The sequence below is a fragment of the Callithrix jacchus genome, chromosome 10, assembly GCF_049354715.1.
Source record: "Callithrix jacchus isolate 240 chromosome 10, calJac240_pri, whole genome shotgun sequence".
Taxonomy (NCBI): Eukaryota; Metazoa; Chordata; class Mammalia; order Primates; family Cebidae; genus Callithrix; species Callithrix jacchus.
In genome coordinates this window covers 127,918,863-127,940,890 of record NC_133511.1, presented here as the reverse complement: position 1 = coordinate 127,940,890, position 22,028 = coordinate 127,918,863, and the positions used below count along the sequence as shown (strand labels likewise).

At 51.5% G+C, this 22,028-nt stretch overlaps 1 protein-coding gene across 23 annotated transcripts in view; it reads left to right on the top strand.

The window, feature by feature from the left end:
• SHANK2 (SH3 and multiple ankyrin repeat domains 2) overlaps window positions 1-22,028 on the top strand; it is a 720,394-nt gene that overhangs the window by 204,223 nt on the left and 494,143 nt on the right. For all 23 annotated transcript variants that reach the window (XM_078341738.1, XM_078341739.1, XM_078341735.1 and 20 more), the window contains one exon: window positions 3,233-3,310. In XM_078341738.1, the coding sequence (XP_078197864.1) occupies window positions 3,233-3,310 (78 nt within the window). The remainder of the gene's footprint in view (window positions 1-3,232; window positions 3,311-22,028) is intronic.

Below are 22,028 nucleotides of genomic sequence, written 5' to 3'. Positions count from 1 at the left end.
AGCCCGGGCAACATGGTGAAACCCTGTCTCTACAGAAAATACAAAAATTAGCCAGGCGTAGTGGTGCGCGCCTGTAGTCCCAGCTACCTGAGAGGCTGAGGTGGAGGAACACTTGAGACTGGGAGGTGGAGGTTGCCGTGAGCCCCACAGCAAGACCATGTCTCAAGGGAAAAGGAAAAGACTCTCTGGGTTGGAACTAACAGGACCCCACTGGGGGTGATTTGAAGGGAAATTTTGGACTCACGGTCAGGATGCAGGCAAGTCTTACAGCTGGGCAGAGGGAGGAAGGGCTAGATAGGGACTGGAAAAGCCAGGGGCTGGGCCGGTACTCTCCACTCTCTGCCACATCCCAGTGGAGAAGGCCGCGTTCTGTGCACCTCTCTAAATGCTGGTCACCCTCAGAAACGGACCATTCCCAGTTTCTCGGTGATACCCCAAAGGAGCCATGTGGCTGGGATCCGGAGGGGCTGTCCACATGGGTGGGCCCCTCCCCTGGGGGTCAGGGGTTACTTTCCAGGGAAAGGACATTGCTGGGGGTGGAAGGAGGGAGACCCCCACCTGTGTCAGTGACAGTGCATCAGGCTCTTTAGGCTGCCGCCAAGCCCGGTGCCCCCACTTTACAAAGGAGACTGAGGCTCAGAAGACAAGAGGCAGAACCGCTCAAAAGCTGCTCTCTGAGTGCTGGAGCTGGTTGTCACCCCGCGCTCCCTGTCACCCGCCTACCTGGGGCTGGAGGATCCTTGTTAACATGTCCACTGTGAGGGCATCCTGCCAGCCTGGTCGTGTCTATGAACGTGTTACTGCGTTGGGGAGATGCAGGTCTACTATATGAAAACCGGGGTGGGCACCCTTTTTTCTGTAAAGACCCAGAGAATCAATACTTCAGGCTCTGTAGCCACAGAAGGCATGCAGGGGAGCGGATGTGGTCGCATCCCCATGAGACGTTATTCACAAATGAGATGTGCAGGATTCAGCCAAGGGCCATCGTTTGCAACCCTAGAATGGATAACGAGGCCCGGAGGCTTGACCTGCGCCTCCCACGGTGTGGACCCTGGATGCAGCAGAACCGATGCCTGGCCTTTCTGGTGTGTGTGTGTTTTGAGACGGAGTCTCTGTCTGACACCAGGCTGGAGTGCAGTGGCGTGATCTCGGCTCACTGCAAACTCCGCCTCCCAGGTTCAGGCAATTCCCCTGCCTCAGCCTCCTCAGTGGCTGGGAGGCTACTGTACAGGTGCACGCCACCATGCCCGGCTAATTTTTTGTATTTTAGTAGAGACGAGGTTTCACCATGTTTGCCAAGATGGTGTCAAACTCCTGACCTCAGGTGATCTGCCCGCCTCGGCCTCCCTAAATGCTGGGATTACAGGCATGAGCCACTGCACCTGGCCAGTGTTTCTGTTTTTTAAACACTGGATTTAATTGTACCCCAAACATGAAAGGTTTGTTTGCTGATCCTAGTTACGTCTTTGAAAATTCCCCTGAATATGTTTTCCTGTACTCAAAGCAACACACGTTTATGGCAGTGATTAGGAGAGTTTATCCCAGCGTAAAACCTGGAATCCACATTTGTGTTTTGCCAGGCCTTTCCCACCCCAAAACCCCGCGCGGAGCGTCACCCCGAACTGGTTGCCGCAGGGTCTTGTAGACTCACACGTGGTTTGGAAACACCATGGGCTGCTAGCGGCTCCTTTCCTTGCACTGGCTTTTCCTCAGCTCAGCCTCCATCTGCACTGTTCTTCGAGCCTCACACACGGCTTTGCTGGCTCTCCTTTCCCCGCTGCCCCGTGGGCCTCAGGCTGACAGCTTCATGGGCATCTGTCCCTCCCCTTCTGACATGTGTGGTCCTCATACTGAGAGGCGACAGAGGCTGCCCCAACTTCCTGCTTCCCGGGAGTGGGCGAGCATCTTTATCGAAACCTGCTGGGCTGTCCCTGAGTCCGAGGACACCTTCCAGGGACGAGACCCTGAATAGCATAGGGCTTGGTGTCCCCTAGAGGCCCGAAGGGCTGGGGATAGGGGCCGGTGGGCTTGGGGAGTGGAGTGTGATTCATATGGGAAGCTCAGGCCTAGAATCCAAGTGTTTTGGGAGGCTGAGCCTTGCAGATCTCTTGAGCCCAGGAGTTTGAGACTAGCCTGGGCAATATAGTGAGAACCTGTCTCTACAAAAAAATTAACTGGGTATGGTGGCACATGCATGTCGTACCAGCTACTCAGGAGGCTGAGGTGGGGAGAATCGCTTGAGCCCAAGAGACAAAGGTTGCAATGAGCCAAGATTGCACCACTGCACTCTAGCCTTGGCAAGAGAGCGAGACTAGGTCTCAAAAAATAAAAATAAAATGACAAAAGATTCCGTCTGTTCTCTCTCTAATCCCTTTTCCTTTCGCGAAAGTAAATACTGTTAACTGGTGCATATCCTTCCAGATTTAGTCTCAGCTTTTTTATAATAGAGACTTTAAGCCTTTATTAGTTTTTCCTGAAGCCTTTAACATGTAAATGAAATTAGGCAATATTATTGGTTTCTTTTTGTTTTGACACGAAGTCTTACTCTGCTGCCCAGGCTGGAGTGCAATGGTGTGATCTCGGCTCACTGCAACCTCTGCCTCCTGGGTTCAACTGATTCTCCAGCCTCAGCCTCCTGAGTAGCTGGGATTACAGGCACCCGCCATCATGCCTGGCTGATTTTTGTAGAGATGGGATTTCACCAGGCTGGTCTTGAACTCCTAACCTCAGGTGATTTGCCCCTCTTGGCCTCTCAAAGTGCTGGGATTATAGGTGTGAGCCATCGCACCCAGCCAATATTATTGTTTTGAGACTTGCCTTTTTTATTCAGAAGTTTCTGGATATGTTCCTTGTTTCTGGCCATCTGCCTTGTTTTGTCCTGAGACTGCCAGGGTAAAGAACGTTCTAGAATATGTCTGCACTTTCCCCTATTTTAGAACATATATGCTATCTGCAGATTTTCTTTTCTTCTCTTCTTTTTTCTTCCTTCCTTTCTTTCTTTCTGTATTTTACTGAAGATATTTCACTTGTTACATATTTTATGCACATGTGCAAGACTTTCTATAGAATACGGTCTGTAAAAGTGAGATTGTTCGGCTATAGGGTTTTTTTTTTTATAATTTATGTGAGTTTATGTTTCCCTGGTTTTCCGTGGGCTTGAGCCTCTGGACAGGTTTCTTTGGAGAGTATCTGTGCTAGGATTCACAAGCAGGTTTCTCCTTTCTGTCTGCAGGACAGCTGTGCAAGAGTGCTTCTGTTTCGGGGCGGAAATAAGGAACTGAAAAACTACAACAGCCAGACTCCATTTCAGGTAACCGTGTTCTCAACGTCAGAATCCACGTGTGGGTCACCGTGGGTGAGGGCTGTGCGTCTCCGCGGTCCCATTTGTATGTGTGACAGGAGGCCGGCTGGCTTTGTTGCAGATGTTTTCTTATTCAGAGGCTGCCCCGGGCGCCTCCCGCTCCTAGTGAGAAGCTGCTGCCCTGTGTCAGTGTGCCTGCTCGCACTGGCTCCTTCCTGTTAGAGCACGTGGCATGAAGAACGTGGACATGGGTGTGGCAGTCAGCATCAGAAAGGCAGCGAAGATCTAAGTGCCTCCAGCCGTCCAGCTGCTGCGAGATGCTGGCTCTGCTGCCCGTCCATCCAGTGGGGCAAACTTCTGAGGATTGCACAGGAGGGGCCTGCCTTCCACTGGCACCCCCACGGGGTCGGCTGTCCCAGAATAGGGGGAGAACAACCCCAGCCAAGCGTGGGCCAGGGTGTTCTGTGGTGGAATGCACAAACCCAGGTCCTAAACTTTTATTTATTTATTTGTTTTTTATTTTGTATTGCGTTTTAGGTTTTGGGGTACATGTGCAGAACATGCAAGATAGTTGCATAGGTACTTTTATAAAAAATTGTGGTAAAATACATAAAACACCACATTTAACATTTGAAGCGTTTTAAAGTGTACACTTCAGTGGCATTAAGTATATTCCTGATGCTGTGCAAAACCATCCCCACTGTCCAGCTAACGCCTTTCCACCCCCAAAAGGAAATTCTATACCCACCAACCGGCCACTCCCCACTCCCCCTCCCCCGGCCCCAGGAAACCACACATGACTTTCCATCTCTATGAGTTTGCCTATTCTGGACGTGCGATATGAATGCAGTCATACAATAGATGACATTTTGCGTCTGTCTTGCTTCTGTCATCAGCCTCATGTCCTCGTGGCTCGCCTGCACTGTAGCCTGTGTCCACGCTCCACTCCTGTCCGTGGCTGGGTAATATGCTGTTGCACAGATACGGAGCTTGTCTACTTTTGATGCAACCGTCCAGGGTGAAAATAAAATCCTTTAAGCTAAATGCTCATTCTGATTTAGCTAAAGGGGTTGTAGAAATGCTTTCTGATGTTACACACCATCACGTCCACTTGAACTGAAAATGGACATTTCCACGATTGTCCTCATTTGGAAATACTTTGTGTATCTTACTGCCCTGAGATAACTTTAGTTTAGAATTGGCTTCCACGAATGATTTTACTAATGCTCTTTCTTAGACATTCCTAATATATACAGGCTTGTGGTAAAAATGAAGGAGTTCAGTCCAGCGGCTGAACCCAGATATTTCATAGGCACTATAGAATGAGTCCTTTCTCATGCTGTTAATAAAAGCATATCTGAAACTGGGTAGTTTACAGAGGAAACAGGTTTAACTGACTCACAGTTCAGGATGACTCAGGAGACCTCAGGAATCTTATAATCATGGCAGAATGGAAAGCAGGCACTTTGCATTAGACATTTGTTACATTAGACATCTTCACATGGTGGCATTGAGGATAAGCGCCAAGCAAAAGGGAGAAAAGTCTTTTAGAAAACCACCAGATCGCATGAGAACTCACTCGCTATCATGAGAAGAGCAGCTTGGGGGTAACTGCCTCCATGATTCAGTTACCTCGCACTGGGTCCCTCCTCAACACAGGATTATGGGAACTACAAGATGAGATTTGGGTAGGGACACATTCAAACCATATCAGCCATTAGGGAGTTTACTTAACTCTTCAGTCATGGTGGGCCTGGATTTTGCTCTTGAATCTGGCAGTTCGCAAATGTCTAATGTAAAGTGGGTTGTTGAAAGGGGTCCCTGGTTTGCTGATGGATCCGCAGAGATTACAGTTACACTCCAGGAAAGTGTCCCCTTTCCAGTGGTGAATATGAGGAGGCTGTGGGCTTCTCTGATTTCATGTTGTGACTGTGTCTGCCTCTTTGGGGTTAACCGTGCATTAGTGGGCTTGGTTTAAAAATTATCTCTTGGGTTGGGCGTGGTAGCTCATGCCTGTAATCTCAGCACTTTGGGAGGCTGAGGCAGGTGGATCATGAGGTCAGGAGTTCAAGACCAGCCTGGCAAAGATGGGGAAACCCTGTCTCTACTAAAACTACAAAAATTAGCCAGTGCAGTGGCTGACACCTGCAATCCCAGCTACTTGGGAGGCTGAGGCAGGAGAATTGCTTGAACCTGGGAGTTGGTGAGCCGAGATCGCACCACTGCACTCTAGCTTGGGCCATGGAGGAAGACTCTGTCTCAAAAACAAAAGAAAATTGTTTTTGGTCATTAAATAATTTAGTTTGTTTGTCCTTTATTTTCAAAAAGACCAGAAAACTATTTCTGACTCTCCTCCGTGGTGGCTTATAACTGCCACATGGAGCTCCAGGGAAACAAGTCTTCCATGGCACCCAGGACAAAAGGTCCATGTGGGTGGCCTGCCCCTCCCTGTCAGTCACCATTAGTGCCCTGTCACCACTGGCAGTGACCACCTGAGATGGGGATGCCCTTGTTACGTGAGTCCTGGTGGGATGCTTCGTCCACCCTCATGGCAGCAAAACTGCACCAGCACAAATCTGTGCCATCTGTCTCTATTTTGCCAAGGACAATCAGTCAGTGCCACAGATGATTCCTAAAGGAAGTGATGCACACTGCCACGGAACCGATGAGACTCCGAGCACATAGACGTTGCTCAGGTAACTGGCGGAATGAGGTCTCCGCCAATTTACGTGTCCAGTGTGGGCCCTGGCAATGCCGGTCAGGAGCCGGCTTCCTCCTCCTCACCTTCTTGCCTTGTGTTTTACTAATACAAAGAGACTGGATTTACTCTGTGGATCTTTGCCCATAAAATATCCCCAGCTTTTATTTTCATTCACAGTTGTTCTCCCAATTATGATAAATGAATCATTTAATATTGAGTTTGTGGGAGAAATGATGGCTGGCTGCTCCATTTAAAAGGTATCAAATATGTTCATCTGGAAAGCGCTGATGATTTAAAAAGTACTCACAAAGGCAGGTTTTTCTTTTTGTTTCTGGCTTTTCAGACACTTTGAACTAGAGTTTTGTTTTTTTTTAAATTGTACTTTAAGTTCTGGGGTGCATGTGCAGATCTTTCAGGATTGTTGCATAGGTACACACATGCCCTGGTGGTTTGCTGCCTCCATCCCCCGTCACCTACATCAGGCATTTCTCCCAGTGTTATCCCTCCCCACCCCCCACTGTCCCTCCCCTAGCCCCCATCCCCCAACAGACCCCAGTGTGCGATATTCCCCTCCCTGTGCCCATGTGTTCTCATTGTTCAACACTTGCCTATGAGTGAGAACATATGTCATCTGGTTTTCTGTTTTTGTGTTAGTTTGCTGAGAATGATGGTTTCCAGATTCATCCACGTTCCTACAAAGGACATAAACCCATCATTTTTTATGGCTGCATAGTATTCCATGGTGTATATGTGCCACATTTTCTTTGTCCAGTCTATCATTGATGGGCATTTGGGTTGGTTCCAGGTCTTTGCTACTATAAACAGTGCTGCAATGAACATATGCATGCATACGTCTTTATAATAGAGTCATTTATAATCCTTTGGATATATACCCAGTGATGGTAATGACAATGGTAATGTTGATGGTGATGGTGGTCATGATGGTGGTAATGTTGATGGTGATGATGGTGGTCATGATGATGGTAATGTTGATGGTGATGGTGGTGGCCATGATGATGGTAATGTTGATGGTGATGGTGGTGGTCATGATGGTAATGATGGTCGTTATGATGATGGTAATATTGATGTGATGATGGTGGTCATGATGATGGTAATGTTGATGGTGATAGTGGTTATGATGATGGTAATATTGATAGTGATGGTGGTGGTCATGATGATGGTAATGATGGTGGTTATGATGGTAATGTTGATGGTGATGGTGGAGGTCATGATGATGGTAATGATGATGGTTATGATGGTAATGTTGATGGTGATGGTGGTGGTCATGATGGTAATGATGGTCGTTATGATGATGGTAATATTGATGTGATGGTGGTGGCCATGATGATGATAATGTTGATGGTGATGGTGGTTATGATGATGGTAATATTGATGTGGTGATGGTGGTTACGATGATGGTAATATTGATGGTGGTGGTCATGATGGTAATGATGGTCGTTATGATGATGGTAATATTGATAGTGATGGTGGAGGTCATGATGATGGTAATGTTGATGGTGATGGTGGAGGTCATGATGGTGGTAATGTTGATGGTGATGATGGTGGTCATGATGATGGTAATGTTGATGGTGATGGTGGTGGTCATGATGATGGTAATATTGATGTGATGATGGTGGTCATGATGATGGTAATGTTGATGGTGATGGTGGTTATGATGATAGTAATATTGATAGTGATGGTGGTGGTCATGATGATGGTAATGATGGTGGCTATGATGATAATGTTGATGGTGATGGTGGTGGTCATGATGATGGTAATGTTGATGGTGATGATGGTGGTCATGATGGTGGTAATGTTGATGGTGATGGTGGTTATGATGATGGTAATATTGGTAGCGGTGGTGGTCATGATGGTGATGATGGTGGTTATGATGAAGATAATGTTGATGGTGATGATGGTTACGATGATGGTAATATTGATAGTGGTGGTGGTCATGATGGTAATGATGGTGGTTATGATGATGATAATGATGGTAATGATGGTCATGATGATGGTAGTGTTGATGGTGATGGTGGTCATTATGATGATGGTGGTAATGATGGTGATGGTGGTTATGATGATGGTAATGTTGATGGTGATGGTGGTCATGATGATGGTAGTGTTGATGGTGATGATGGTCATGATGATGGTAGTGTTGATGGTGATGGTGGTCATTATGATGATGGTGGTAATGTTGATGGTGATGGTGGTTATGATGATGGTAATATTGATAGTGGTGGTGGTCATGATGGTAATGATGGTGGTCATGATGATGGTAGTGTTGATGGTGATGGTGGTTATGATGATGGTAATTTTTTAGTGATGGTGGTAGTGATGGTGATAATAGTGATGATTATGATGATGGCCATGATTATGGTGATTAAGATACTGAAAATGATAGTGATGAATTTTCCATTTGCACAGAGTTTTAAAGTTCACAAATGCTTTTCTATATGTTCTTGTTTAATGTTCAACCCAATGAGGTAGACTTTTTAAATCTCCAATATATGGGATAAATGGAAATCTACAGAGACAGATGGTGAGAATTCCAAAATTAGTGATAAGTCAGCAGTCCCCAGGCCTTCTGACTTCCAGTCCAGGGCTCTGAGATCTACTGTGAGGAAGAGCCTTCTTTCTGACAGGCACTTCTCCTGCAACCAGCTGTGAAAAGAAGACCATCAGGGACCCTTTGCTTTTCGGATTGCTCTGTCCAGGATAGCAAGCTTCCTGACTCTGAAGGCAAAGAGAAACAGAATGGGTAGAGGTCTAAACAGTAGAAGGTCCAAACCAAGGAGGGTGCAGCAAGGGAGAGAGGCAGAAATGGGCTCTGTGTGATGGATAATTTGATATGTCAGCTTGGATACACTTTAGCACCCAGTTAACTATTCAAATGCTGATGTAAGGTTGCCGTGAAGGTGTCCTGTGGTGTGATTAACATCAGCGGTCACTCGACGTTAAGTAAAGGTATAGCCTCATTGGTGGGCCTCATCCAATTTGCTGGAGCCCTAAGAGCAAAACCCAAAGTTTCTCAGAGAAAGAGGAATTCTGCCCTAATACTGCAGCATCATCTCCCGCCTGAGTTTCCAGCCTGCTGCCCTGTCCTGTGGATTTGGGGCTTGTCAGCCTCCACAGTCATTTAAACCAATTCTTAAACTAAATCTCTTTACAGACTACATACATACACATATGTAAAGTATACACCTACACAATGTATATATGTACACATGTTACAAATACATGTGTAAGTATATATCTATTTGCGCGTGTGTGTATAACACACACACACACACACACACACACACACACCCTGGGTCTGTGTCTCGAGAGCCCTGGCTGATGCATGGGAGGACTGATTGGAGGAGTTATTCCTGCCTCCCCGCAGCTGCATTCTGAAAGGGGCTTATACTGTTTTTTGGATGCAGGGACTTGGGCACCTGGCATTGTAATTTTGGAGAGGGCAGCCTTTTCCCCACATGCTGCCATTCTGTTGGTCTCCAGGCTGTATCCAGCACTTGCCAACCAGACATCTAGAAGCAAAGAAAGGGTGGAGAAAATCAGGAAAAAAAGCAGTGGCAATGAGATGTTCAGAACAGCTCAATTTTAAAATGGCCCAATTTTAATGCGGGCAGAGAAGGACGAGGACGAAACCAGAGGGAAAAGACAAAGAAGACCTTGACATGGATGTCTTTCTGATGAACGACAGGGTGCCTGGTGGCTTTGGTACCTTTTGGTGCCCGGCATTACCCTGTCCAGTCCTGTGCTGAGCCCTTGCCCTGTGGTCCCACAAAGCAGGGTCTCCTGTAGGTGAACAGCCCAGGTCACACACTCCTAAAGGGACGGTGAATGGGGTGCAGGCTGCTGGATGCCAGGCCCTGTATTCTTCCTTAACCCTTAACACTGCACACAGGAGGAGGAGGACAAAAGCCAAAACCAGGAACGAGGGGCTGGATTTCCACTTCTCTGGCAATTAGGTGATGGATCCCAGTGTCGCCACAGGCCAAGCTGGTGATGGCAGGTGTCGTCTTGCTCTCTTCACTCGAGGACTCTGGGCAAAGCGTTTTTGGACATGGCCTGTCCCCAGTGCATTCACCTGGGGAGGACCTAGCCCATGAAAGTGAGTTCACATCTCCCAGCACGCCAGAGCCTGGCTTTTGCCCTCCAGCCCCTTCGTCTGATTTCCTCTGGCATGGAGCTCCACATTGAGTTCCCACGGTTAGCAATTTAGCCAGAGCGGGATGAGTAAATTTTCTCGTGCCACGTGTGGCAGTGGCTGCCAGAGAACTTTGCCAGTGGCTGTGCACTCTGCAGTTCCTCTGAGGGTGCTGTTGGAGGCAGCTGTGTGGGGGAGGGACGGCCACTGATGAAGGCCACCTGACCCCATGGGTAACACGGTTCTTGGCGTTAAACACTTCTCAGAAACCAACATAATCTACTCAGAGAACCCTTCTTTTTTCCATTCCCTCCAGCTGGCTTTTGGAATTTCTCTCCTTAAATGAGCCCCAAACAAGACTGTTTGGTTACGCCTTCCTTATTTTGTGGAAATCCACGTGGACGTGGGAACAAGGTCATGGCGTTTCCTCACAGGACCATCCTCTTCCCTGATGAACGCCATGGGCAGGGTCCCAGGACACCCCCGCTGTGATTGCAACTGCTATGAGCTGATGTTGGTAAATTGTAAAGTTCATGTAAGATTATTAGACGTGTGTGCACGCACACACACACGCGCACACATACATGCACACACATACACACGCACACATACAAACACGCACACACACACACATGCACGGTGCTTCTGGAGGTGCGAGTTCCTGTCCACAGGTGGGAGCTGGCCGAGCCTCATCACCACCAGCAGCATCGTGGCCTGCGGACCCCTCATTGACTGAGGTCAGTTGGGGGGTCCTCCCTGTCTGTCACCACCGTGTAGACCCCGCTGCGTCCCACCCATGAGCAGTTGGACTATGATGGGCCTTTGATCCAAAGCCTACTCTCTACTGGCCCGTCAGCTCTCCTGGCCCCAAGCTGCCTGACTCTGTTCCCAAACCAAATGCCTATTCTGTGTCTTGGAGGGTGTGCCGACAGGGAGGGGAGAAGCAGGAGCAGCAGCCACAGGTGTGCCGGCTCCTGAGACAGAAGAAGGGGGCCAGCGTGGGAAGCTGTGCCCTGGCTGGAGGTTGGGAGCAGGGCTGCCATGCAGCTATTCAGGAAGGTGGCCACTTACAGCTCCGCTGAGCCTGGCCAGCCTCAGCCCCAGGATGGATGCAGCCTTGAGCAAGAAGATAAAATCCCACTCCCGGGGAGGGCGGGTGGTAAACATGGCCACAAGCAAGAAGGATGGTGGCAGAGCCCCCAGCCTCAAAGAAGTGAAGCAGGGTAAATCAAGAAAAGGCCAAGGGCAAGGGAGGGCAGGAGGTGGGGGCCTGAGTGGAGATGGGGCCGCTGCAGGGGAGCTGTGCACAAGCGTCCCAGGGAGAGGGGCCCAGAAGGAAAACTCATTTCCTCACCTCTGCCAGACCTCTCCAGCTCACCCCGACACCAGGTGTGTGGAGGTTTCCTCACCAACAACCAACTCTGGCACCACATGGGTGTCCTTCGACTCAGCTCAGTTCTGGGGCAGTCTACCCAGGACTAGCATCAGACCCCACAGGTCAAAGGCTCAGGTTCACCAGACTGCCCCCCGCCCCCACCACCGCTGATCACAGACGCCTGTCAGAAGCCCAGCTTCTCACCTGGGCTTCTGACCAGCTGTACACTATAAACTGAGAGTTCGTGCAACCCCTTCCTTGGATTCAAAAATGTGCTAGAATGGCTCTTAGAACCCAGGAGAAGGTGACCTGCCACTGCCAGGTTGTTAAGAAAGGCACAACCCAGGAACAGCCAAATGGAAGAGAAGCTCCAGGGAAGGAGGTGGGGAGGGGTGGCGAGGCCTCCACATCCTCTGGGAGCTCTGGCCTCCCAGCCTCTTCCCTGTGTTCACCACCCTGGGGGCTCATTGAACGCTGTCTCTGTTGGGTTTGTAGAGAGGTTTCTTTTCCCTCCAGTCACGTGGTAATCAGGCCTGTCCTTGGACTGTCCAAGTCAGTTCACTGTCGACACTCCCCCCCACCTTTACTGCATTGATCATGGGGAAATGCCAAGGATTCTTGGAGCTCTGTGCCAGAAACAGTTTCAGCTCACTGCAGCCTCCCCATCCTGGGTTCAAGCAATTCTCCTGCCTTGGCCTCCTGAGTAGTTAGGATTACAGGTGTCTGCCACCATGCCCGGCTGTTTTATTTTTTTGTTTATTTCCATTTTTTGGTAGAGACAGGGTTTCACCATATTGGCCAGGCTGTTCTCGAACTCTTGACCTCATGAGCTGCCTGCCCTCAGCCTCCCAAAGTGCTGGGATTACAGGTGTGATCCGCTGCACCCAGCCCAAATTGTATACATATATATATGTGATTGTAAATTACAGTAACATGAGTCACAGCAAAGGCTGTTAGTCTGGAAAGAACGTGGTGTGTCTTCGGGAAAGGAGGTGGTACCCATGGGGGGGCTCGTGACCAGGCTTCCATCAGACACTACCTGGCAGGGCAAGGGGAGGAGCGTTGCATGGATGTGCTAGGCTAAACAGGGGTCCCCAGAAATGTCAGGTCCTGATCCCTGTAACTCACAAATGGGACCTTGTGTGGCAGAGGCTTTGATACAGTGAAGGGTCTAGACGTGGAGGCGTTACTCTGGATCATCAGGGGGTTTAGTCTGCTTGTGTGTGTCGAGACCACATGGGGAGAGGAAGCGGGGTGGGGAGGGGCCAGGCCCTTCCTAACAACCAGCTCACAGTGGGAACGCACAGAGCCAGAACCGGCTCACTGTGATGGTTGGATTGCCGGCAGGGCATTGGTTCTGGGTGTGTCTGTGAGGGTGTTGGCATGGGAGATGAGTGAGTGAATCAGCGGGCCGGGAGAGAAGGATCCACCCTCTTGTGGGCAGGCACCATCCAGTTGGCTGCTAGCGCGGCGGGAACAAAGCAGGTGGAGGCAGGAGAGGTGGCCTTGCCTGCTGGGTCTCCCGGGTCTCCCGGCTTCCTTCTTCCTCTCCTGCTGGATGCTTCCATCCACGGCTGACCTCGGACATCACACTCCAAGTCGTTTGGCCTCTGGACTCTGGGACCTACACCAGTGTCTTGCTGAAGACTCTTGGTCCTTCGGCCGCAGACTGAAGGCTGCACTGACGGCTTCTCTGTTTTTGCTTTTTTGTTTTTTATTTTGAGACGGAGTTTCGCTCTTGTTACCCAGGCTGGAGTGCAATGGCGCGATCTCGGCTCACCGCCTCCTGGGTTCAGGCAATTCTCCTGCCTCAGCCTCCCGAGTAGCTGGGATTACAGGCACACGCCACCATGCCCAGCTAATTTTTTGTATTTTTAGTAGAGACGGGGTTTCACCATGTTGACCAGGATGGTCTCGATCTCCCAACCTCGTGATCCACCCGCCTCGGCCTCCCAAAGTGCTGGGATTACAGGTGTGAGCTACCGCGCCTGGCTGCTTCCCTGGTTTTGAGGCTTTCGGACTTGAACTGGACCACTACCTGCTCCCGTTTCCCAGCTTTAGACGGCCTGTTGTGGGACTTCGCCTTGTGATCGTGTGAGCTGGTTCTCACTAACAAAACTCCCTTTCCTGTGTAAATAGATCCTGTTAGATGTGTTCCTCTGGAGAGCCCTGATTTAGTGCACTCACCTTGGAGGAAGGGCATTGATCTGTTCGTGAGGGATTCACCCCCATGACCCAGACACCTTCCGCTCACCCCCACTCCCGACACCACCATACTGGGGACTACATTTCAGCATGAGGTTTAGAAGGTGCCAACGTCCAAGCTGGGTGAGCCATCCTCATCACCAAGGTCCTCCTCGGAGGACACACACAGGGAACAGGGCTGTGTGAAGGTGGAGATGGTGGGGGTGGGACAGGGGTTGGGGGCAGAGATCAGCTGGTGTGGCCCAGAGTCAGGAGGCTGGGAAGGACCCTCCCCCGGAGCCTTCCCGGGGAGCGTGGATCTGATGATGCCTCAGGATGAAGTGATGCTGTTTTGGACTCTGGCTTCTAGGACCTCAGGGAAGGTTGTTGCTCGAAGTCACCTCGTCTGTGATCATTTGTTCCTGCAGCCACAGAAAGCAGCTCCTAGAGACCACTGGTGGGTGTCAGTGGCGAGCTCCCACACTCCTGCTGCTCAGGCCCCCCAGCCCACATGAAGCCAGGGTCGCCCTGCCATCTGTGTCCCCCCGAGTGCCACCCTGAAGCAGCCTCACCTTTCCATGAAAATCGTCAGCAGCTTGGGCGTGTCTCTGCTGTTTACCACCAATGAAAGCCACACAGAAAAGCCACGGCGTAGGCGCCAACACGAGAATGTTTTCTGCGCTGAGACGGGCGGTAGCTCCGTAGCCACCCAGAGACAGCATTTTGCACTTGCTCGGTGATTTGATGAAATCCCATTTATTTGAACAAGACAGCCGAGTAGCTAGACAGCTTGCGTCTATGCACTTTACGAGCGGAGGGAGCACATCAGCGGAGAGTTGGCAAAGGACTGCGGTTTCTACCGTGCGTCCTTGGATGGGTTTTGTGTTGTGTCCAACACCATTTCTATGAACAAGATGGGATGCGTTTCCAGAATTCTCTTCCTCGTTCTCAGTCACCCAAGAAGATGGGTTATTTTGGGTCTGCATTTACTGAGGCACAAGGCCTCGGCCCAGAGGAAACCAGCACGTGCTCAGCCACAGATCTGGCCAGAGGGCGCAGCAGGGCCCTGGCATTCCTGTCCATGGAACCTGGGTTCAAATCCAGCCTGGGTTTCTTCTCAGCTGGTGCCCTTGGTCAGGCCACTTAGGATTTACTCAGAAGTTTCCGAAGCGTTTGCCCCATAAATTCATGTCTATCTAGGACCCATGAACGTGACATTGTTTGGAACAAGGGCCTTTGCAGATGTCTCTGAGTTAAGGTGAGGTCACACTGGATTGGAGAGGCCCTAATCTTGAAAGAAAAGAGAGACAGATGCACACGGGTTAGAACACCGTGTGAAGATGGAGGCTGAGATTGGGGGGGTGTGGCCTCAAGCCAAGGAATGCGCTTGAAGCTGGAAGAGCCTTTGGGGCGGGCAGCCCTGCCAACACCTGGAATGCAGACTTCTGGCCTCCAGAACTGTGAGAGGATAAACTTCCGTTGGTTCAGCCCCTGCTTTATGATGGCGCAGTGCAGCAGCCATGGGAAATGAATGCAGCTCTTCTCCGCTTCTTGGAAACGGGGCTAACTACTATAGTGAGAGGAGTGTCCAGAGGTCTGAGTGGCATCACGTAGGTGCTGTGGTCTTAATGTGCCCTCAGATTCATGTGTTGGCTGGGTGAGGTGTCTCGTGCCTATAATTCAAGCACTTTGGGAGGCCCAGGTGGGCAGATCACTTGAGGCCAGGAGTTCAAGACCAGCCTGGCCAACATGGCAAAACCTTATCTCTACTAAACACACACACACACACACACACACACATAAATTAGCTGGGATTACAAGGTGGCATGCACTTGTAATCCCAGCTACTTGGGAGGCTGAGGCATAAGAATCACTTGAACCTGGGAGGCAGAGGTGTCAGTGAGTAGAGATTGCACCACTGCACTCCAGCCTGGCAACAGAGTGAGATCCTGTCTGAAAAAAAAAAAAAAGGTTGTGTTGAGATTGAATTTCTGGTGTGGCAGCACAAAGAGGTGGGGCCTTTTGGAGGTGATTACATCATGAGGGTGGGGCCCCCTCGATGGGATTTGTGCCCTTGTAGTACAAAAGGCTGAAGGCAGGAAGGGCACGGTGGCTCACGCCTGTAATCCCAGCACTTTGGGAGGCTGAGGCGGGTGGATCATCTGAGGTTGGGAGTTCGAGACCAGCCTGGCCAACATAGTGAAATCCTTATCTACTAAAAATACAAAAATTAGCTGGGCATGGTCCTGCACACCTGTAATCCCAGCTACTTGGGGGGCTGAGGCAGGAGAGTCACTTGAACCCAGGTGGCAGAGGTTGCACTGAGCTGAGTTTGGTGCCATTGCCTTCCAGTCTGGGCAAGAAGAGTGAAACTCCATCTCAAAAAAGACTGAAAGCAACTGCCTTGACTTTCTGCCCATGAGGACACAGCAAGAGCCCCCATCTGTGCAGCAGGGAGCAGCCCTCCTCAGGGACTGCACCTGCCAGCTCCTAGACCTTGGACTCTAGAAACCAGAGCTGTGAGCCATAGATTTCTGCCATTTATAATCCGCCCAGCCTCAGGCGTTTTGGCATAGAGGTCCGAACTCACTAAGACACACGCATGGAGGGGTCAGACAGTGCCTCACGTCTGTGGGTGCTGTCATCAGCCTCAACCGTACCATAGAAACAGGCCAAATTTGGAAGCCCAGAGACGGTGGCCCAGGGAGGCCTGCAGCATGGGCCAGGGCAGTGACGGCGAGGGTGCGGGACAGGGACTTCCGTCCATGGCAGGAGGAGGTGGCCGTGTCCAGCTGGCTCTCCATGTTCCCTGCAAACACTCCAACCAAGAGGCTCGGTGCCCTGGTCTGGAGCCTGGGTCACCTCGTGAGCTCCCAGTGGCTATGCAGCTGGCAGAACCAGAAAACCTGGCTGGTGCCAACTCTGGGATTCTGGTCCGTCTCACATTTCCTTCTCTTGATGTGAAGGGAGGGTGAGCAGTGGAGCCCGAGAGCGAGGATGTCTCCCCACATGCCAGGCGGAGTCTCTGAGCTCATGCAGCTCAGGGTCCGGGGAGAGTTTGCCAAGATGATGGTCCCCGGAAGAGCTGCTTGCCTGGCGGAGCGCCAGGCCTGGGGACACTGCTGTGTGCACGGGTTCTTCCCCCACTTTCACCCCCAATGCCCGTGTTCTGTGGGCGGAGCCGGGGGGGCAGTGCTGCAGCGCTTGCTGACTGGAGGAGGGAGAATCGGCCTCGAATTTAGCCTTTTCTATCCCACATGTGAGAGACCATGCAAATCCATATTTTTATTTCTTTTCCCTTCTTTTGGAGTGATAATCTGGTGTATTTAGAAGCAGCTGGTTGACAGTGAACCGGGCACTGGCTTGTACCTGCCATGCGTCTTGTGATCCGTCAACCTTCTGCAGGGTAGGTAGTGAGTCCAGGGCAGGCCCAGCTCTCATCCGGTAGCTAGGATGAGCCACAGTGGAAGGTCACTGCCGGCCATCTGGAGGGTGGATCTGACCCAAGAGAGCTGGACCGTAACCTGCCTAGATGTTAATTTTTTTTTTTTTTTTTTGAGGGATGGAGTTTTGTTCTTGTTGCCCCAGGCCGGAGTGCAGTAGCAAGATCTCAGCTCACTGCAACCTCCGCCCCCCAGGTTCAGGTGACTCTCCTGGCTCAGCCTCCCCAGTAGTAGCTGGGATTGCAGGTATGTGCCACTTTGCTCAGCTAATTTTGTATTCTGGGGTTTCTCCATGTTGGCCAGGCTGGTCTCGAACTCCCGACCTCAGGTGATCTGCCTGCCTCAGCTTCCCAAAGTGCTGGGATTACAGGCATGAGCCACCGCACCCAGCCCCAGGTGTTAAAATTTAAATTATTTTTAACTTAAAAAAATGAAATGCACTGCTGCTGTTTAAACCTCCAGGAATTTCATTTAAAAATTCAGCCTTCCAGCTGCTCTAGAACAATTAGGAAACATGGCCCCACCCAGACAGCCTCTGTGTGTGTGGACATCTGGCGGGGGTCAGGAATGTGGTCCCTCTGGGAAGGCCGTGCTCTCTCTCTGCCACTCCCTGTAGCCCTCCCTGGCCCACCTCCTCCACATGGCAGCGCTGTGGCCTGCTGAGGGCATGCAGTTGGCGGAGTCAGTCATTTGGAAGTAGCTTCTTTTAAAAGTTCTTCTGAGTCTTACTTGGGATTCAGACTGTGTGTTCCCATAGAAACAGGGAAGTGGAAGCTGTATTTCTAGATTAGGGCGTAGAAACCTGGGGAACCCACACTGTGGCTGATGCTCTGTGCATATCTATGATGAAAAGTCACCCGGGATCACACTCGTTATGTCCACCAGGACACACACAGTTTCACATGAGAGCCACACGGTCTTCTAGGTGCGGGGACACCTCAGTGAGCCACAGCACACTCTGCTCTCTGGGAGTGCACGTTAGATCATGAACAAGTACGCAGAGGAATGTGCAACATGCGGGGGTCGGTAAGGGACAGGAAGGAAAACAAAGCACCATGGGGGTGGAGTGACACGGGGCTGGCCACGCGCAAGTCAGGCTCCTTCCCACTGGGAGCCGAGGGCCGCCTCTGCGACGTATGGGGCAGAGACCAGGCAAAGAGGAAGGAAGGAGCGGGCCCTCGGGATGTCTGAGGGAAGGGCATCTCAGAGAGTAGGGCTGGCACGTGCCAAGGCCCTGGGGTGAGCACCTGCCTGGGGTGTGTGGCAAGCCGGCCTGCTGCAGAGGTGGAGGTGGGATGGGGCCCACACTGGCGGTGGGAAATGAGACCACAGAGGGCCACGTTGCTGGGCGAGGACTTTGGATTTTACTCTCAGGGAGATGTGCAGTGCCAGTAGTGCAGAAGAGAACTCTAAAGTGGAATTCAGTCTGTGCATCCATCACCCACCCAGATGCCAAGCTGGATGGGGAGCAACGGCGAAGCCTCCTGAAGATGCCGAGTGAGGCATCTGGATTCAGCAGAATGTTCTAGAGCTCCCTGTCCAGTCCAGTAACCACAGAAGGCATGTGGCTCTCTACACGTAACTCTAATTTTTAAAAATGTAGAGTTCAGGCCGGGCACAGTGGCCCATGCCTGTAATCCCAGCATTTTGAGAGGCCGATGTAGGCAGATCACCTGATGTCAAGAGGTCAAGACCAGCCTAGCCAACCTGGTGAAATCCCATCTCTACTAACCATACAAAACTTAGCCAGGCATGGTGGTGGTGGGTGCCTGTAATTCCAGCTACTTGGGAGGCTAAGACAGGAGAATTGCTTGAAATCTGGAAGTGGAGGCTGCAGTGAGCCAAGATTGTGCCAATGCACTCCAGCCTGGGTGACAGAGTGAGACTTCATCTCAAAAAAAAAAAAAAAAAAAAGTAGAGTTCAGTTCCTCAGCCACATTTTCCATGTTTCAGACACTCAGCAGCCAGACCCTGCTGCCCGGTGTTCTGGAAGTTGATGGGTCCTTAGTTCAGAATGCTGGCCTTGTCCCCTTACATCTGGGTGCTGCAGGGCTGTTCTCTAACCTTTGAACAGCGTGAGTGTGTGGGGGGAGAACAGGCGGTGGGGATGGATAGATGGTGTATGTATGCTGGAGCAGTCTACAAATCTCATGCATGATCTGTACCAGATTGGGGTCAGCACTGGGAGGTTTTCCAAGTCAGTTGGTGAATTGAGCAAGCCTGGGGAAGGTTGGCTGCGCAGGAGATGACTTCAGGTCACCCTCATTCCCCCCAAGAGCTGAAGATGGAAGAAGCAGGAGAGCAGCTGTGCGGGCTCCTTGTGGGAGGGAGGCAGGGTGAGTCTCCAAGCTCTTCCCCCATAACTTCCCGCTGCTGCAGCCCCAGGCACCTGCAGCTTGGTAACCAGTGTCTCAGGAGTCTAAAGTGATTCTGTAGTCTCCCTAAGCAAAGCCAGCCAAGGCCAGCCCCGTCCACGTGCCTGACGCACCCGGGCAGGTCTGGCCGGAAGGTACCTGCTGGTGGAGGCGCCCCACAGCTTAGTGGTGCTAAAGCCCTGGCAGGCACACAGCCCTGGGTTCCCCTGTGTGAAAATGAAGATGTGGTTGTGGTGACGTGGCGGCCTGGAGGAAACCATCCCTGACGGCAGCAGGAAAGGCTGGAAGCCATTGGAGCCCAGGGTATCGGAGGCTTGGCCCTTCCGCTTGAGGCCGTCGGCCTGGCTGTAAACAGGGTCTTGGAGGAACCCCGACTAGGCTGGAGGGGTGGCTCTCTGATCTCAGCAGCCTGCTCCCTTCACCTCCCTCTTCTCCAGCCACTGAGGCCTCCGCTTTTGCTGTTAATTGAGCACAGGAAGCACCCCCTGGCCCCAGGGCCTTTGCACTGCTGTGGACTCTGACTAGAACACTTCCTCCAAGGATCTTAGAGTTCATCTCCCCAGCGAAGCGCCCCGAGGGATGTCCTCCTGTTGACAAAAGCCACCGGCCCACAATGTCCATTCCCGGTTCAAGTGCCTCGAGAAGAAGATGGAGTCGGGAGGCTGAGGGTCACCTGCCCTTAAAGGAAAGCTGTCATCTCAGAGGCAGACACGAGACCAGCAGAACTGAAAACTCCGGGCAGAAACCAAGGCAGTTTGGGGAACAGAGAGAATTTCCGAAGGAGATACTGTGCCTAATATCTGTTAGGCGCGTCACTCGTGTAAAGAAACCACCAGGCAGGTTTTGTGTGAGCAACATGGCTGTTTATTCACCCAGGTGCTGGCGGGCTGAGTCCGAAAAGAGAGCCAGCAGAGGGCGGTGGGATAGGAGTTAGTTTTATAGGTTGGGCAAGTGGTCAGTTAAAGGTGGTTATCTATTTTAGGGAGGGAAGGGTGTCACGGGGTGCATGATCACAAGGGTGGGGGTCATCTATTACAAACAGGCATGAGCATAGGGTGGGGGTTATCAGTTGCAAGCAGAGGGGAGGGTGAGGGAAATTACATAGACACAAGGGTGGAGGCCTTGAGAAACCAATGTCCAGGGGGAGAAATTCCGCAAGGCTGAGCAGTGATCTTGGTTGAAGGTTGCTGGCTGCAGGGGGAGGGCGATTCCTTGAGGCAGGAACAAGTTGTTTCACTTCTTTCTGTGGCCACCTGGTTACCTGTGGTCACTTCACAACTTTCTGGCTCCTGGGGACCATCCAGAGGTGTGCGTGGGGGTCAACCAAGGCTGTAATGGCCAGGCTTGGACTTGGAGACCTGCCAGTATCCTCAGTGCAATCAGAGAAGATGACAGCACCTGTGAAGCAAAGCGCATCGGCGAGACTCTGGAAGATCAGTGACGATCACCTAAAGCAGGACAGTGGCCACGCTGAGGATGAAGGTGAGGAGGCGGAAGAGAGCCTGGAACGCAGGTGGACCGCAGGAGTCGTCGCGCACGGTCCGCATCCGGGTGGTGAGGGGGAAATGAACAGAGATTATCCGAGGCAAAGCCGCCGGGCAGATGGATGTGACACTCCCTGCTGAGAGGGACCTGGTGTGAGAAGACACCCCCGGCCAGGATGGGGGCCCTAAGAGCTCAGAACTCGGGGGATACAAACAGAAATAGAACCCTAACAGTTTCCAGAGAGAAAAGTGACGTTGTGAGCAGAGTATCTGGGGTCTGACATCTCAGCAGCCGTGTGGGAAGCCCAGTGGGAAAAGCCTTTCAAACCAGTGTTCTCGCAAATCGGGGAGAGGGTCCCGGAGGCGTCTCAGATGCACGTGCTCTCGAATCGCCCTCTCCTGTGCTGCCTTCTCAGGAAGCTGCTGGAGAGGAGCTTCACCCAGAGAGCGAGTGAGCCAGGGGACAGGAAGACCTGGAGGGGGGGCCCTGGCGGTGGGCAGAAGCCGGGCCGGGCCTGAGATGAGTGCGGAGCATTGGCCTAGGTGGGCACAGGAGGGCGGACGGCTCTTGGAGGACGTGGCCTGGAAACCCGGGCCACAGAGATCGCCGTTGCTGAAAGTGTTTGCACCTCACAGGAGGAGACCTGCGCTCTGCAATTGATGTCTCTGTCAGAACTTGGTGATAAATGCATTGCATGTAAATAGGCTGATTTGAAAATGCGGGGGTTACATACTCGAGAGAATAGACTTGCAGTTGACTGCCTCCCTTGCTGTGCAGGAGATGTAGCTGGCCACAATAGCATAAACACAGGAACCAGGATTTAGCCACCGCGGGGCCATGGCTGTCTTGAGCTACGTGATAAATGAGTGAAACTCTCATCCTCCCTGGCAGGAAGTCAGTAAGGAATATTTAAACAGAAGGAGATCAAGATGGATGAGCAAATGTGTGCTATTTACAAATAGGTAGCAAACACCTGAAAAAGCATTGCTGGGGGGGTGTGGGGTGTGGGCTGTG